The 16,586-nt window shown below is 41.8% G+C and overlaps 1 protein-coding gene across 1 annotated transcript in view; it reads left to right on the plus strand.

Annotated features, from left to right (window-relative positions):
- The window catches only part of LOC101860007 (HEAT repeat-containing protein 6), a 64,869-nt gene that overhangs the window by 20,759 nt on the left and 27,524 nt on the right, over positions 1-16,586 (plus strand). The window contains exons 7-14 of the mRNA XM_005093882.3: positions 185-337; positions 877-1,078; positions 2,613-2,812; positions 4,590-4,715; positions 7,085-7,291; positions 10,018-10,117; positions 10,302-10,858; positions 14,581-14,731. Coding sequence (XP_005093939.1) covers positions 185-337; positions 877-1,078; positions 2,613-2,812; positions 4,590-4,715; positions 7,085-7,291; positions 10,018-10,117; positions 10,302-10,858; positions 14,581-14,731 — 1,696 coding nt within the window. The remainder of the gene's footprint in view (positions 1-184; positions 338-876; positions 1,079-2,612; positions 2,813-4,589; positions 4,716-7,084; positions 7,292-10,017; positions 10,118-10,301; positions 10,859-14,580; positions 14,732-16,586) is intronic.

The following is a 16,586-nucleotide window of genomic DNA, read 5'->3' on the forward strand; positions in this document are numbered from 1 at the left end:
TACACCTCGGGACCTCATTGCTTTCTTGTCGTATCTCCATTTTTTTAAACCTTGAAAATGTGATTTCTTCTTAAGCTCATTCTTTGTTCTAAACTGTTTTCACTGTTTAAAAATGGAGATACGACAAGAAAGCAATGAGGTCATGACCTGTGTTCACACTGACATCTGTATATCTGCACTTTAGGCCTACATGTTCTACGGGATGACCAGCCAGTCTGTGAACATCCCAGCCCAGCTGTATCCCAATGTGGTTACCCCCTTTGATCCCTTGGCCTCCACCAAAGTTACGAAGTCTGCCACAGGACAGAGAAGTTCAACAACTGCTGATTCTGATGAGGTAATAACTGGCGGCAGATGCTTTTACATTTGTTCTTCTTTGTGTTGACTTTACCCTCTTAGCACCATAAGTAGGTCAGCAGGTCTGCATAGCAGAACCAAAATGGTGGCCAGCTGGTGGCTTCCCAGAACCGAATTTTTCAGTGTTTTTCATAGGTTAAGGGTATGTAGCAAAGAAATTGCTTTTACTTTTGATCAAAGCAACGTATTATGAAATTTCTCATACAAAGACCTGTGACGTCAGCCTCTAGATTAAGAGTGGAATGTGTGAGGCTGGTAAAAGTCGTATGGCTCTACAGCGGGAAAGCCTGTAAAAGCCGGTATGGCAACATGACGGGAAAGCCGGTTTAGTTGGGCATGGCTTAAAAAGAAAAGGGTTAACCTTGTTAACCCCTCAGTGATGACCAGTTAGGACCATGGCAGCCGCCAGTGTTGTGAATTAGAATTCTTAACAAGTAAATTAATGTGATTCCTATAGCATCTTTAAAAGATGATTTATAGTTTCTGGTCCCAGTTTCTACTTCTTACTTTTGTTCACAGGTTTGGTCAGAGCGAGGCGGAGGGAAAGGAGGGGATGCTGCCATTAAGAACAAGGGCAGAAATAAGAAGCCAAGAAGAAAGAAAGGTAAAGGAGGCGGCAATGAGGAGGAAGCTGGGGCCACAGGAGGCCAGAGGGAGGAGAGGAACGATAGTTTGACCTCTCAGAGAAATGGAGGGACGCAGAAGACTGGGCCTGCTTCAGGTATGGCAAATCCCAATTCTTTTGTTTGATTGATGGAAAATATCAAAGGCATTAAAAAAAAAAAGAAATTTGTGCGCATACTGTGCTAAAAGAAGTAAGATTTTTATCAAAACTAGAATAGGCCCTTGTCGGCTAAGGAAGGGCATTGAGGCTGTGTCAGAGACAAAGAAATTGCTACAAAGTTGATTAATAATTATTGTCATCTGCATGAGTCAAGATTGTTCAGTCGTTTGTGTTCACTGAAGAAGAAAAGCTGGAGGAAATTGACAGTGTAAATTGATTTGATCATATTTGAGAATATTGTGGTCAGAGGTTTTTAGGTTACCTGTCCTGGGCAACAACGTCATTGCACACCGGATAGGTCCATAAGTGCTCAGTTCCTCTCAGCTCCAAAGCCTGCAAGGTGTCCATACTGATTGTTCCAGTGGCTGTTTGATTATGGCGACGTCTTTCCTTTCCAGATAATCGTTCCTTTCTTCTTCTCCCCTTTCTATCCCCATTTCCCACATCCTGATGATCGTGTGGGTTTCTGCTGTCTCCCTGTCTTCCTCTTCCCGCAATTTTTCCTCCAGGGTCTTCAACACTTCTCCTTTGTCAAATTTCACCTCAACATCAACCACGGCATTGCCCGCCAACGTATCGGCCTCCTCATTACACTTCACTCCAGAGTACCCAGGAGAGAATATCCATGTAATGGCTATAAGTAATGAGTGTTGTATTGGGTTCATCCATTCACTCCAAAGCAGCTTTTTCTCAACCCTTTGCAGGACGCTCTGGGAGTCTGTGACAGTAATGAGATAGACAGTTTTTGGTCTTGTATTTTGAAGCCAGCCAAGCGCTCTTGTTACAGCCTCAATCTCCATTTTCATGCTTGAAGTTTTTCTTTCTATGGTCCCTGGCATGCTATGAACCTGTTTGCTCCCGCTGTACACCACAAAACCCCACCCACTTCTCTCACCCCTCCTGACCGATCCAACCGTGTAGATCACTGGGTCCTCTGGCTTGGAGTGCTCCTCAATTAATTGTCGTATGTCATTGTCGTTAATAACGGCTGCACATTCCCGTCTTTCACGACCCATAGTGATGTGGACGTTGGCCAGGCTTCTGCAATCAGGGCTCAGTTCAAACCATTCCTTTCCACTTCATATTTCATCGATGCCACAAACTTTCCTCATGGAGTCTTCGGCTTCTGCCATCCATGAGCTGCCCCTTTTGATCCTATTTCCTTTGATGCTGCTTAGGTTTTCATGCAAAGGGTGCCTCGGATGTCCCAAAACATTCAAGTACAGCTTTGCCACCTTATGCCTCACTCTGATGCTGGCCGGATCAAGGATGTATCTCATACAGCCAACATGGGTGTCCTTTGTGCAACCCAAGACTGCCCTCATAGCTGCATTCTGCACTCTCTCCAACCTGTCTATCTTGAGTCTTGGACAGGGAGAGGATGCTCAGACTATAGTCTAGGTTTCTTTTTTTGTAAATTGGAGTCTTACACTTAGCGGTTGAATTGTTTTTTCGTCTTTTTTTTACCCAGACATCCCTAGTTCATACGGCGCTGCCTGGAGCGACGTGACCCCAGAGACGGAGGCCATGAGCTGGGAGATGACCTACTTAAAGCTGTCCAGCTCAGACTCGGAGTTCTCCGACACAGAAGGGGGGCGGGCTCGTCAGCAGAAGTCAGAGTCAGTGCGAGTTCGTCAGTGTGCGCTCAACTGTTTCCTGAATATCGTCAGGGTGAGGCTTCCATATTATGTCGCAACTTTCCTGTAAACACCTTTATGTTAATAAATAAAGTGTTTTCATTTGAATGCAGTCCTGAGGAAATATCTGTATGCTTATATGTCAGTGCACTGGACCGCTTGTTTTCACACTTGCACTTGAAAAACTGCTAGTGGATGTATGTGTATATTTATAAAGGTACTGTCTCTATCCTCTTCCTGTTTTTTCCTTCTTTACCCAAGTTACTGTCTCTAGCTAGTAATCTTATATTCTTTATGTCTTGTTTCTTTTCTACAATCCCTGCTCCAAGTGTTTACTTCAGCTTTGTTTTCATCTTCTTTCTTTTTCCAAGTTCCCTCGTGGGCGGTTAGAGGGTTCCCCCTGTAGGTCCTTCTTTCTTACTTTCCCTCTGTACTTTCTGTCCGTCTGTCTTACTTTTTCCAAGCACTAAATGACCATTATTGTGTCAGTGTACTCCTCTTTACTCAAACTCAAACCAGTTTTCAACTTTATTCAGAAGGCCAACTGAGCCATCTTCAACGAATGAGGTTTCTACGGGAAAAACGGGTATAGTCACGAATTACAAATTGTGAGGGTGTCAATTTTAAAAGCTTGTGGACTCATAATTTCATATTTGTTTCATTGGTGGATTATTGTTATGTTTGTTGAATGGGAAATCAAACAACAATAATCGACCAAAACTTGATCAGAAATACAGTTTTGAGTCAACTTACTTTACTTTACCTTGTTATATAGTGAGCCGAAACCATAGTCCCCTGAACATCCATGTCAATAGTAAACAACTGAAACAGGTGAAAGAGTTTAAATACCTTGGCAGCACTTTTTCTGAAAACCGGTCCTTAGACAGAGAAATAGAAATGCGAACTCAAAAAGCCAACGCTGTCACATACCAGCTCGCACCCCTTCTATCTCATCCAAACATCTCCATGGACACAAAGAGACAGCTTATCACCTCAATATTCATACCAACATTATGTTATCAGTGCCAGACCTGGACCTTAAGCAAAACCCATGAAAGCAAAATCACCGCATGCGAAATGAAATGTCTCCGCAAAACCCTTAACATCACAAGACGAGACAGGCAGAGAAATGAAAAAGTAAGAGCAGCTATCGGCACTGAGTCCTGCCTGCATTACATAGAAAGACAGAGGATAAAACGGTTTGGCCACCTGTTACGCATGTCACCTGACCAGCCAGCCTTGAGAGCCTACAACACCAAGCACTCAGGCTATAAAGGAAGAGGAAGGCCACGCAAAAGGTGGATCGAGGGTGTCAAGGAAACCCTAAGAAAACATAAAATCACAACTGAAAGAGCTGCTGAGCTGGCCTACCATAGAAAACTGCATCTCCCCTCGACGCTTAACGGCAACAGAGGGTGAAAAAGTAAAAGTAAAGTAAAAATACCTTATCTTCTGCTTATACCCTTTTGGGTGTTTGCTGGAAGAAAGAGACGTCTCTCTGCCACCAGCTAGAGAGCTTGGGTCAGGGAGATGCCATGAGTTGTTAGTGTTTCCCTGACTTTATCTATCCAGGTCTTTTTCGGTCGCCCTCGAGCCTTGTTGCCATTGAATTTTTTTATATAGGCACATTGTGCTGGATGGTGTATTGGTAATCGCATGAGATGTCCGAATCAATAGGTCAACAAGCATTCAAAATTGATACCCTTACGATTTTCAGTTTGTGACTATTCCCGTTTTTTCCCTTGGACTCCTCATATATGTGTTGTGGACTGTTAGATCCAGACTAAGCCAGACTTTTCTTTCCTCTCCAGAGTATAGACAAGAAGGTCATGTTTGGCTACTGGTCGTCCTTCCTGCCTGACCTGGCCGTACACCCGAGCAGCTCGCCCCCAACCCAGTCTCTCTTCACAACCATCCTGAAGGATCCCTCTCCCAAGGCATGTCACGTCCAAACAACAACAATTGTCGTACATTTGTTGTTGGTTTCTTCGTTTTTATTTTATTTTTTTAAAATGATTTTTTATATTTTTTTAGTAGAACTAAGAGTATTATGGCACTTGCAACACAATTGAGAAGTATTAGTGCCGAAGATTCGAGATGTTACAAGAGAATAACAAACACAAAAAAACAACTAACAGAGATAAGGATGATAAATGTTTTGTTGGCAAGAAGGAGCAAACCACACGAGAGCACGTACCAACTACCCATAATGATGATAACAGTAACAACAAAAGGAATAATAATGAAAATGTCTAAGTCTAGCGATATGATGATAGTGATAATTATAAAGCTACAGGTGAAGTTTGTGTAGCCCATTTTTACTGAAAGAGTGCTCGCTGTGCTTTGCAGTAGTACATACATGTCTCTTCTTAATTTCTGTTTAACTCCTCATCTCCGGCTAATCCCCCCCCCCCCCCCCCCCCCCCACACACACACACGCGGCTTGTGGTCGGAACTGCCGTGCTGGTACGTTCCTTGACAAGGAGTTCTACATTGTATTCATTTTTAGCAATTGCTGAAAACAGGTTTCCTTCATGTGGAGTTCTGTCAGTAGATGAAGAACTGTCAAAATAAGTTCATGTCTTTTGATTTGATGACCAAATTAGTTACGTATTGTGATATCAGGGGACCTGACTCTTATTATAATTATTATGGGAGAGTATAATTAAGGGAGTGGAGTGCCTTTGATCATGTGATATTCGAGAGTGCGTAAGAGGCGGGGGACGTCTTACACAGTTAGTTGAGCACAGGACAACGAAAACAACAACATCAGTCCTGGACGTCAGAAAGGGGACCCCCCGAAAGACCAAGACCCATTTGGACCACCATGCAATTTTATTTGGTGTCAGAAGTGGCTACTGAATAGCCAACAACTTCAAGAAAACACCCACAATCAACGAAGTGCTAGAGTTTTATCTATCAAAAACAGCGCACTGAGTCAGTAGTGATCTAGACCAGACAAGAACGAGTTTAAGTTTAGGCAGTGAACTGTTTGAAAACGGGAAGGATTATATAGAGCTAGAAACTAGAAATCTAGACAGAAGTAGATCTAGTAGGCCTTGATTAACTAGATATTTTGAACTATGAACAGTCTTGAATTGGAACTGTGACTTGTTTGTTATCTGAACTGGTTTAAGTAGAGATTCTAGAGACTTTTATTTGAGTAGTCTAGATTCTAGATCTAGTTCCACATCCAGTGGACAGAAATGGCTCAACATAACAGGGAAAACCAGCAGAAGCAATAAACAGCCAACGTACCCTTTCCATCAAAATTAAACATAACAGAAGGCTCAAACCTAGCACAAGGGGGGGAAAAATGTCCTAGAGAAACTGCGGAAATTATGCAATCGCCACCAGATTAAACAAGGAAGAAGAGGATTTCCAATGTGCAGTGTTTCTAGCGACGATTGGAGAAGAAGCTGTAGACATTTTTGAAGGTTTCCACTGCGAGGACGAGGCAGATAAGAAAAATCTCCAAAGCGTCATACAAGCTTTTGGCGACTTTTTCATAGAAAGACACATGAAGCCTACGAGTCATACAAGTTTCACTTGAGGAAACAAAAACAAAACGAAACAATAGAGGCCTACATTGCACAACTTCGTCAGCTCGCCAAGTCCTGCAACTTTGGAGACACACTGTTGCAAGACCGCTTAATTAATTAGAAATCAGGTTGTGATAGGAGTGAGAGAAGAAAGCTTATTAAGTGAAAAGCCGGGGGACGTCTGACACAGTTAGTTGAGCACAGGACAACGAAAACAACAACATCAGTCCTGGACGTCAGAAAGGGGGCCCCCTGAAAGATCAAGACCCATTTGGACCACCAGGAAACTTTACTTTTAGGTTTCATAACAAAAGAGGGATCCTGCACAGTGGAAAAGCGCCTCTGGAGATAAAGACTTTAAAGGTCTCATTGATTTGTTTCTGTGGTTTGAAAGGTCTTGTCCAGTGATCCATGAATTCTAAAGTCTGTGGGGATGAAGGCGAAAAAACAAAATAAATTAAACCTTCCTTGTGCATTTGTCTTTACTGCCTTTATATGTGTGTGTCTCTTTAATGACTACATGTGTGTGTGTGTGTGTGTGTGTGTGTGTGTGTGTGTGTATGTGTGTGTGTGTCTTTACTGACTATGTGTTTGTGTGTGTGTGTATGTGTGCATGGGTGCGCGAGTGCGTGTGTCTTTGCTGACTTATTGTGTGTGTGTGCGTGTGTCTTAACTGACTGTGTGTGTATGAGTGCATTTACCGACTTAGCATGAAATATGTGTGCATGTCTTCACTGACTTTACATGGTTGTGTGTTTACACAGTGTCGCATGGCAGCCCTGGCCAGTCTGACCAGCATGCTGGAGTCGACAAAGAACTTCCTGTCGGTCGCAGAGGACATGTCGTCTCACCAGCCAGCCTTCACCCCGTTCTCCGCCTTGCTTGGGGCCATCATCAAAGAAATGCATCGGTGCTTGCTGCAAGCTCTGGTGGCTGAGAACTTCAAGGCTGTCCTCACTCAAATCATCAAGGTTTGTTGACATCCCTGGCACATAGACAAATTCAAGAGTAAATCATGTCATTGTCACGCTTTTTGGCATGGGTCTACATGTACTTTGAAAGGACCGGATTATTTTGTAGTTTTGATTTCCCTTCTTCTTCTCCTCCTCCTCCTCTTCCTTCTTCTTCTCATCTTCCTCTTCCTCTTTCTCCATCCTTCATGTTATCCTTTTCCTCCTCCTCCTTCTCCTCATACTTTTTCTTCTTCTGGAGCGAGACAACCAAGTTCTTCAACTCATACTACAACTGATGTTATGTTTTTCTTGCTGGAGTACAGTGTTCTGTGCCTCTCTGCCTGCCACATATTTTTTCAAAAGAACTTTGAATTACTTGTTTATTAAATCATGTATTTGGATTGATTTTGATTTTTTTCTCGGGCTGTTGGCTAGGGAAAGGCTTAGGCCTACTGTTATTTGAATTGCCTATCAAGACAATGTGTTTTAAGTGTACTCAATGTGCAAAATGTAAGCTTAATTTACACACAGGGTCTCCAAATGTTTAGTACCTGTGTGAAAATGTTAGATATTACATCCATCTTTCACTATGATGGTATATGTGGTGTTAGAATTGACAAAACTAAAATCTTGGTGTTGACACGACTAAAGCCTTGGTATTGACAAGGGTAAAATATTGGTATTGACAAGTGTTCATTCTTGGTATTGACAAGAATAAATTGTTTGTATTAAATAGATTAAAACTTGGGTATTGACCAGACTAAAACCAAGGTATTGACAAGATTGAGTCTGTGGTATTGACTATACTAAAACCAGAGACCTAGCTACGTAAACGAGACAGTATAGCTTAGGCCAGACCGCGAATCTGACCAATCCCGTGGCCACAGGAACTGCCAAGGTAAACTCAAACAAACATGGCCCATTCTAAGAACACGCACTGTAAGTGGTGTGCAATTAACTGCACTAATTTAAAAAACAGATGACCCGAATTAGCTTTCTATCGTTTTCCTAAAGCCCCAGAAAAGTAAGTCAATGGGTGGTTAAGTAGATAAAGCTTAAATATTTAAAATAGCGTATTATTCAGTGAAAATTTGTTTCAAAACACACACTTTTGTATTCACCATAAATGAAAGCGTGTGTTGTAACTTGTGTTTTAAGTAGATCTGTATCTAGGTCTAGATTCTAGATATAGATAGATCTACTGCAAATCTAGCTTTTAGATCTAGGCTTCATCGCATCTGGAGATAGTTTCTTTGGTTTATCTCTATCTAGATCTAATTCAGTGCTCATCTTCCAGTCTAGATCTAGATTCTTTGGCACTTCTTCTTGTATACAAATGTCTGATTTCATTACAAAGTGAAGTGCTTGGCACAAGTTCACCAAAACAAGCTGAGGAAGGCAGGAATATTTCAACATTTGTAAAACGAAGCAAGTTAGATTTAGCAGTACACTTGCACCAGGAAATAGATATGGTGAGTTGTATAAATCTCTCTTGCTCTTTCTTTCTCTCTCTCCTTCTCTTTTCCTCGTCTTCTTCATTGTTGTTACTGAATGATTTACGAAGCTATTGTATTTGATATGCCCATATTGTCTAGAATTTTAATGTTGTTATTGCCCCTCATAATCGTTATTGTTGTTGTCTCCCTCTCCCTTTCTCCATATTGATGATGTTGCTGATGCTGCTGTTCTTGCTCCTGATGTTGTTGTCGTCATCGTTATTATTATTGTTCTCTCTCCATCTCCCCCCCTCTCTCTCTCTGTCTCTCTCTCTTCTCTTTATTTCTTTATCTCTCTCTCTTTATTTCTTTATTCCGTTTTTTTTTCTTTTTCCACTTTTCTCTAATTCTCCTCGCTCATATACATCCTTCCTAAACAGTCTGTCAAATTGAGGGGTTTACTCTGATGTTCCAAATAAGCCCCTCCCCACCCCACAACCTTATTAAGACCCCCCAAACCCCCCTTATTAATTTTTCGGCTGAGAAAGTTGGAGCAAAAAGATATGCAACAAGTAGTCTATAACCAGGCCCTCCCTTGGATCTCTATAAAAACTTGCAAATTAAAATTCTAAAATTAGATCTCTGTTTGTAATTGATTTATGTTATAATATTCCTTGCAATAAGCATGTGTAAAAAATAAGTACAAGTACCCCCAATGTGTCTGTGAACTGCATCTATTATTAATCGGCAAATGTCCCTCCCCCCCCCCCGTAACGAGCGACCACTTTGAGACAGAGTAGAATAGAGGGTTAGGGTTAGGGTCGGGTTAGGGTTAGATCGAGGTCTCTTCTTTATTCTGTTGTTGGGGTGGTCGCTCGTAACAGAAGTCCTTTCCCCCTTTTATTAGCATCTGGTAAATGTGTCCCCCCCCCCCTCCTTTTATTTGGAACCTCAGAGTACACTTGGTTTTGTTCCCCCACATTAAAACAGTAACAAGTCTAACGCGAGTATGTTTTCCGCCGCAGGCTATTAATAGAACAGCTCTCTTCGCTTATGCTGCGTGTAGCACTGGTTGTTGTGGACGGCGCTGCAAGCTGTACTGTCTCGTCGTTTACATTGCTGCTAGGTCTCTGCTAAAATCCTTGCATTGACAAGAATAAAATTTTAGTATTGACAAGGTAAAACCGTGATTTTTACTTGTTCCTGCCAAGAGTAAAACCATGGTATTCGCGAGACTATAACCCAATTTCAGACGTTTTCTGAGTATGTGGTAAATAGGTTTTTGCTTCTTGTTGTGTTTCTCCTCAGTGCCTGGCGAGCCTGGTAGCCAACGTGCCCTATCACAGACTGCACCCCGGCCTCCTGACACGTGTGCTCAAACAGACACGGCACTTCTTTGCGCATAAAGGTAGACTTCTCTCTTTATTGCACAAGCTCGTGGGTAACAGTTGAGAGTATTTTCTGTGTATGCTAAAGGATTTGTAAGAATCATATGCCTTCATCATTAATGATATTTTCTTTGGGTGGGGTGGGGGGTTCAGTTTAAATTTATGTGGAGTATGTTCATTATCCAACTGCCTCGCTCCCCACAGACCCAAACTTGCGTACGGCAGCGCTGACCTGCATCGGGGCTATCGTCGGCATCAAGCCACCTTTGATGGAAGTGTCCCAGCTCATCAAACCCACACAGCCTCCTGTAGGGGTGACGAAGTCTGCGCTTTCTGGTGACTCTGCCCTCTTTCGGGCAGAGGACGCGGCCTCTCTACTGTACCCGAGTTTCCTGAACCAGACAGGGGCCTCGCTGACGGCAGATCATCAGTCTCAGTCGACCACAGCTCCGAGCTTACCCGGTGGCAACTCTCTCCTGGGTAATCCTCCAAGGTGCGAAGGGGAGACGAACACGCTGCCGAACCAAGTTTCAGACTCTAGCGAGAGTACAGTTGTTGCCGGAGTAGGTTCCGACTCACGAACTGGTGCTGCCGTCTCGGATCTGAGGCAGAGTTTGAACAGGGAGGACGTCGGTTGTGGGGACGGTAAACAACTGTCCTCGTCTGAGGCGGATGCTGCTGGTCTGATGCGAGACCCGTTTAGCTCAGGGGAACCAATGAACCTTTTGTCGAACTCGATGCCGGATGGACACCGGGTGAGGGTAAGTGCTGGATGTAATCTCCTGGCCCCGCGGAAAATTGCATTTTTGAAATAGAAAAATTGCAAAAAATTGCAAGGTACACTGCCTTAAAATTGCAAAAAATTGCAACCTTCCCATCTCAGGCGCATAAATATGGGATAACATTTTTCGTTTAAAAAACATGACAATTTGAGTACCGGTAGCATAAAAGCAGAACAGCCTTTTAAAAAATCATGACCCACAATACAAATTTTATTAACAACATTTACTAGTAGTAACAGCACACGAGTACGTTAACAATAAAGTTATCGACCAACTATAATATAATACAGTGTGACCCAAAATAACGGAACCCTCGGTTTTCGTAATAACTTTTAAATGAAGGCTTAACTCTTATCCTGCGTCTGTGCCCAGATGCGTATCTTATCAGCAACCAATTACGTCGGACGTGCCGGGCAGGCCGCCGGGGTCACTCAGTGTGTACTGTTGGTGTACAGCGCGCGCGCCGGGAAATGTGTGTTTTCGCCATGAATACCGCGGGAGTGTGTTAACCGATGATGAAAATAACGCTCTATCTTTCATAGCTTTCTATTTATAAAGTGTTACAAACACATGAATAACACCCTCTCACAAGCTGATAAGACATTACAAGTAGTTACGCCCATTTGAATAACCTTTCTGGACGCTTTTGTTGTTATGAATGACCTGAGGTTCGAAAGGGGATAATTTAGGTCAATTTCCGATGTTTTATGCTCAAATTGTTCTTTGTACCTGCACAATGGTATTCAAACTATCAAGCAAGCTTATTTTTTATCAGGTAGTATCATTTCATACAAAATCAAGCTCATTTGAAATATTTTGTATAGAAAAATGGAAGTCTTGTTTCCTGACTATCCTTTCGAGCTCTTCATGTCTAAGTGGGTCAATTTCTTCTATAATTTCATTGGACGAACATCTAGAGCTACCAACTTGGCATGTTTTGAATGAGATGTATGCCTCGATTACGAACCAACGCAGGCGGTTCTAGAAGAAGGCCACAAACGCACACAAACTCAAGCAGACTGACGCACACACACTTGATCTGCGTGAATGGGGATCTGACTCGGGTCCCGAATGACACGTAAGAGGATGCGCGCTGCGCGTGCGCTGAGCCAGGGGCTACACTGATTCGGGACCAAAACGTAGGCGAGGTGCCGAAATAGGCTTATCGGGCGACATAAACCCGGCTCCCGCAGGATGAGGGTTAAGATTTTACCAAATTTAGCTACTGGGTACTTGGTTCATGCAAAGATCTAGAAGTGTTGTATGAGGTTTAGCCTATAAAAAAAAATGATGGGAGATTCGAACAACCTCTAAATGCAAAATTAGCTTATGCCCCAATCAATTAAGATCCTATTCTATTTTTCTCTTGATACTTTCGATACACCGGTAATCTGTATTTAGATCTATTTCAGATATTTTCTTTTTTAAAACCAGTATGGTATTGTTTTAACTCTAAGTCAAATCGTAAAATACAGCAATTTTTTTTCTCCATTTAATAGTAATATTAGTTATAATAATGTAGAACATTTCTATAGCGACCACTCCCGTGTGAACGCAGCTTAAGGCGTTTTACATTTATAAAGGGAGTGCTGTCTACGTACATGGTAACCAGGCACCTAGCCTCAGTGTCTACGTACACGGTAACCGGCAACCGGGAACGAAGTCTTATTGTCGTCACGTACATGGTAACCGGACAGTTAAGAACTCCAAGTTCAGTTTTTGTCATCCAGTGTTTCCTTCAACCCCAGCCGTCTCCCGACTGTACCTTTAAAAAAAAAATCAATAATCCCCCCTCTCCGGAGCCCTATACTTCGCAGCGCACAGACTTTGAATGAACTTTGGTGACCCCAACCGGTACTCACAATGTGATGCGAGAGCACAGGTTCACTGACCGGTCACGATGGCGAGCCCGACAAGATGGTTGTACATGTACATGTATGACTTTCTTTTTTTTTTTCAACAAGTGACAGCACAGGACGAATATTGATTTATTTTCATTCCGGTTACCGTGTATGTAGATACTGAGACTAGGTGCCCGGTTACCGTGCATGTAGACACGTGCATCATGTACAATTACGAACAATATTTACGCGTGCGCGCACACACACACACGTACACCGTACACGCGCACACACATGCACACAACGCACACGCACACACCTACTTTCTGATCACACGCGCACGCTTACACTTACACACATTAGATCTCTATGTCTCAGTTTGTGTTGTACATGATGTATTCCGACCTGAATTTCCGGTTATAGCTTTCAGAGTACGCCCAGTAGACTAGAGCTGGGCTGAAACCATGATTTACGTAGGCCCATCGGCTCTGTACTAGCACCATTTCGAATTAACAATTCTGTTAAAATTAAAGCGTTGATGTTATTTTCCCTAAAATTGCAAGAAATTGCGAAAATTGCAAAAAATTTCGGCTTTATTGCGGAACTCGAGACCGCGATTTCCTGGGGGACCAGTGTAATGATGGACCTGTAGCCTACTGTATTTGATGTTTTGCTCCCGAAAAATTACAAAGTTCTATCTGACATTTTTAGACGTTTAGAGTTACTATGACCATGAGGTCAGGAACCCTCTCACAACCTCAAGCCTGTTCTGGACTCTCTCTTTTTCTTTTTCTGTCTCTCCCTCTCCCCTTTCCCCCCTTTCTCTCTGTCTCTCTGTCTCTGTCTCTCTCTCTCTCTCTCTCTCTCTCTCTCTCTCTCTGTCTCTCTCTCTCACTCTCTCTTTTTCTCTCTCTCTCTCTCTCTCTCTCCTTCTCCCTTTTCTCCTCTCTTTCCGTCTCATGCTTCCTCTCCTTCTTTCATTCTCTCCTTCTCTCTCTCTCTCTCTCTCTTTGTCTGTCTCTCTCTCTGTTTCTCTCTCTCTCTCTCTCTCTCTCTCTCTCTCTCTCTCTCTCTCTCTCTCTCTTTTGATGCGAAAGCTTTGTCTCTAGTTTTGATAATTTTACTTTTGTTTTGACACCACCCTTCTTTGTGACTTGAGTGAAATGTAAGGCTGGAATGAAATGAGTCTTTTTTTAGGGGATGGGAAGGGGCTTTTCAGGTGAATGAAAAAACTATTTATGTGTGCATGTTGCAAATTGTTGACATCTTTACCAGCGCTGTTTTAGTAAAGAGAAGGCGTATAAATGGTGAACCAGTTCTTTCTGATGTTTTATGGCATCTCTTAGACAAATAAGTGTCTGCTAGGGGATATCTTTCCTATCTAATAAAGGTTGACTACCATAGCCTATTTATTAGTTTCGAATATCTTTATTGTTTTTTGAGAGTTTGTGGAAATGTTTACAACTATTCGTTTGATACAATTTAGCCCAACTACTAGAGAAGATATAAAGTACGAGAAATAGAACTGACAATAAAGTAAAGCTATATGCAGTAGAAAACAAACTACACACCTTCCTGAAAGTCATTCTGAAAGTAGAATTATTATCTTATTCAGGTAAAGATTCTAAATCCAGTTATGTAGAAGAGAAGGGTTTTTGATTTGTGCAGAGGTGTTTATAAATCTAAAATTCAATGATTAAGTTTCTTTCAGTATTGTGATAAGTAAAAATTCAATGATTAAGTGCCTTTTAGTATTGTAATAGTAATAAGTAAAAATTCATTGATTAAAGTTTCTTTCAGTATTGTAGTAAGTCTTTTATGTATCTATTTATCTATTTTTTTTTTTTATGTGTACATCAGAAAACATCGAGTGCCGATTCATCAGAGGTCGTGACCCCAGTACTGGGCACACAGTCGGGCTCAGAGACGCCGGTACTGACCGACCAGATGTTGCAGGCCCATGCGCGGGAGACCTCATGGGTCATCAAACTTTGCATGAAGAACATCATTGGTAAGGTTTGGTGGTGGGGCACTTCTAGGATGGGTCTGTCAGGAGCTGGGATGACTCTGAAATGCTTATGTTATCATGTGTTAAAGAAATGTCCTCAGGACCGTTGTTGTTTCTGATGATAGTGACATAGCACAGGTGCATGTTTCACATAATAATAATAATGATAATAATAATAATAATAATAGTACCAATAATAATAATAATAATAATAATAATGATAATAATAATAATACCAATAATAATAATAATAATAGTAATAATAATAATAATAATAATAATAATAATAATAATAATAATAATAATAATAATAATAATAATACCAATAATAATAATAATAATAATAATAATAATGATAATAATATTAACTATATTAAAACATATTCACTCTTTGCAACGTGCTGTATACATTTTACTACTATTATTATCCCTGTAGACCCAAGGACACTTAGAAATATTCTTGGCTTCCAAGATGTTGTTAGGGTTCTTGAATAAATTTTAAAAATTCCCCATTGTAAAAAAGTACCCCTTTCACACCTGTAAAATAGTGAGACATCCCTTTTACCTTCCTTGCTTAAGTAGCTTTGATACACAGTCAAACCTGCTCTTACGAGCACCTATCCAAGACAATCACCTCCACAACCACTTCCCATTTCCTTCCTTGTATTTATTTTTTCTTTACCATAATGACACACAGGTGGCGTTGGTGGCCTAGATCTAGTGGTTAGGCTACCGGACTTCGTGATAGTGAGTTTGCAGGTTTGGGGGTTTGAGCCTCAGCTCGGTCCAATGTTGTGTCCTTGGGAAAGGCACTTTACACGAATTTCCCAGTTGGCTTGGTCCTTTCGGAGATGGACTTAAAGCTCGGAGGTCCCGCCTCTTAAATCACCTAATAGTGTTGATAGAGGTGTTAAGTCTATACTATTTCACCATTTCATAATGACACTCTCCAAGAGGACCACCTGTCTAAGATGACCACTTTTCCTCTCGACAATGGGTGGTTTTAAGTTATATGCAGACGACACAGTCCTAATTGCAGAAGATGAAGAACACCTACAGGATTGTGTGGTAGAACAAATAAATGAACCATTGGCGAGTCTTGACTTTTGCTATGTAGAGAGCGGTGAGACAATCAAGTAAATCTACCCCTCCCATGTGTTTGTTGTACGTGCAAATTACAGCAGGGCGCTTCACTGCAGTTTTTTTGGGGTCAATTTTTTGTCCCACCTGGTAATGTTCTCAACAGGTTCTGGTCCAACATATGACGAAATGACATCAACTTTCTTGTTGTCGTACCATCGAAGGGCGATGATGTTGGAGTCAGCATCCACTAGACTGTCCATGCTTCCCCTACCCTCTTTTGCTAGCTCCTTTTCTGCCTTCAACTTGCAACCTTTCAAGCGGTTTTCACAGACAGTTCCCACATATAGCAGTCCTTTCTCCTTCAACTGTTTCACCAAGTTCACCCTCGAAAAGAGGTTGTCGGCAAAAATGTAATTCTTTCCATCCTCCAAGGTCTTCACCATATCCATGACAACATCACCTCCCATGCCTAGTTCTGATCTACGACAATGAGCTGCATTTGAACCTTGATACACATCAAAGTCGTGCAGAGTGCCTTCACTTCCACAACGAGCCCACAACTTGAAACCCCATTTGTGGGGTTTATTCCGAATGTATTTTGTTTCAGACTACAACGACCTTTGAAAGATACCAATATTTCATCAACACACTAATGCTCAGACGGAATAATCTTTTCGATATTGGATTTTAGATAATTGATCCACGGACGGAGTTTCCATACATGATCATTGCTTGTGCTGTCATCATGAGTCTCATTGCGGACAAAATGCAATCG

This window comes from Aplysia californica, unplaced genomic scaffold, assembly GCF_000002075.1.
Source record: "Aplysia californica isolate F4 #8 unplaced genomic scaffold, AplCal3.0 scaffold00071, whole genome shotgun sequence".
Taxonomy (NCBI): domain Eukaryota; kingdom Metazoa; phylum Mollusca; class Gastropoda; order Aplysiida; family Aplysiidae; genus Aplysia; species Aplysia californica.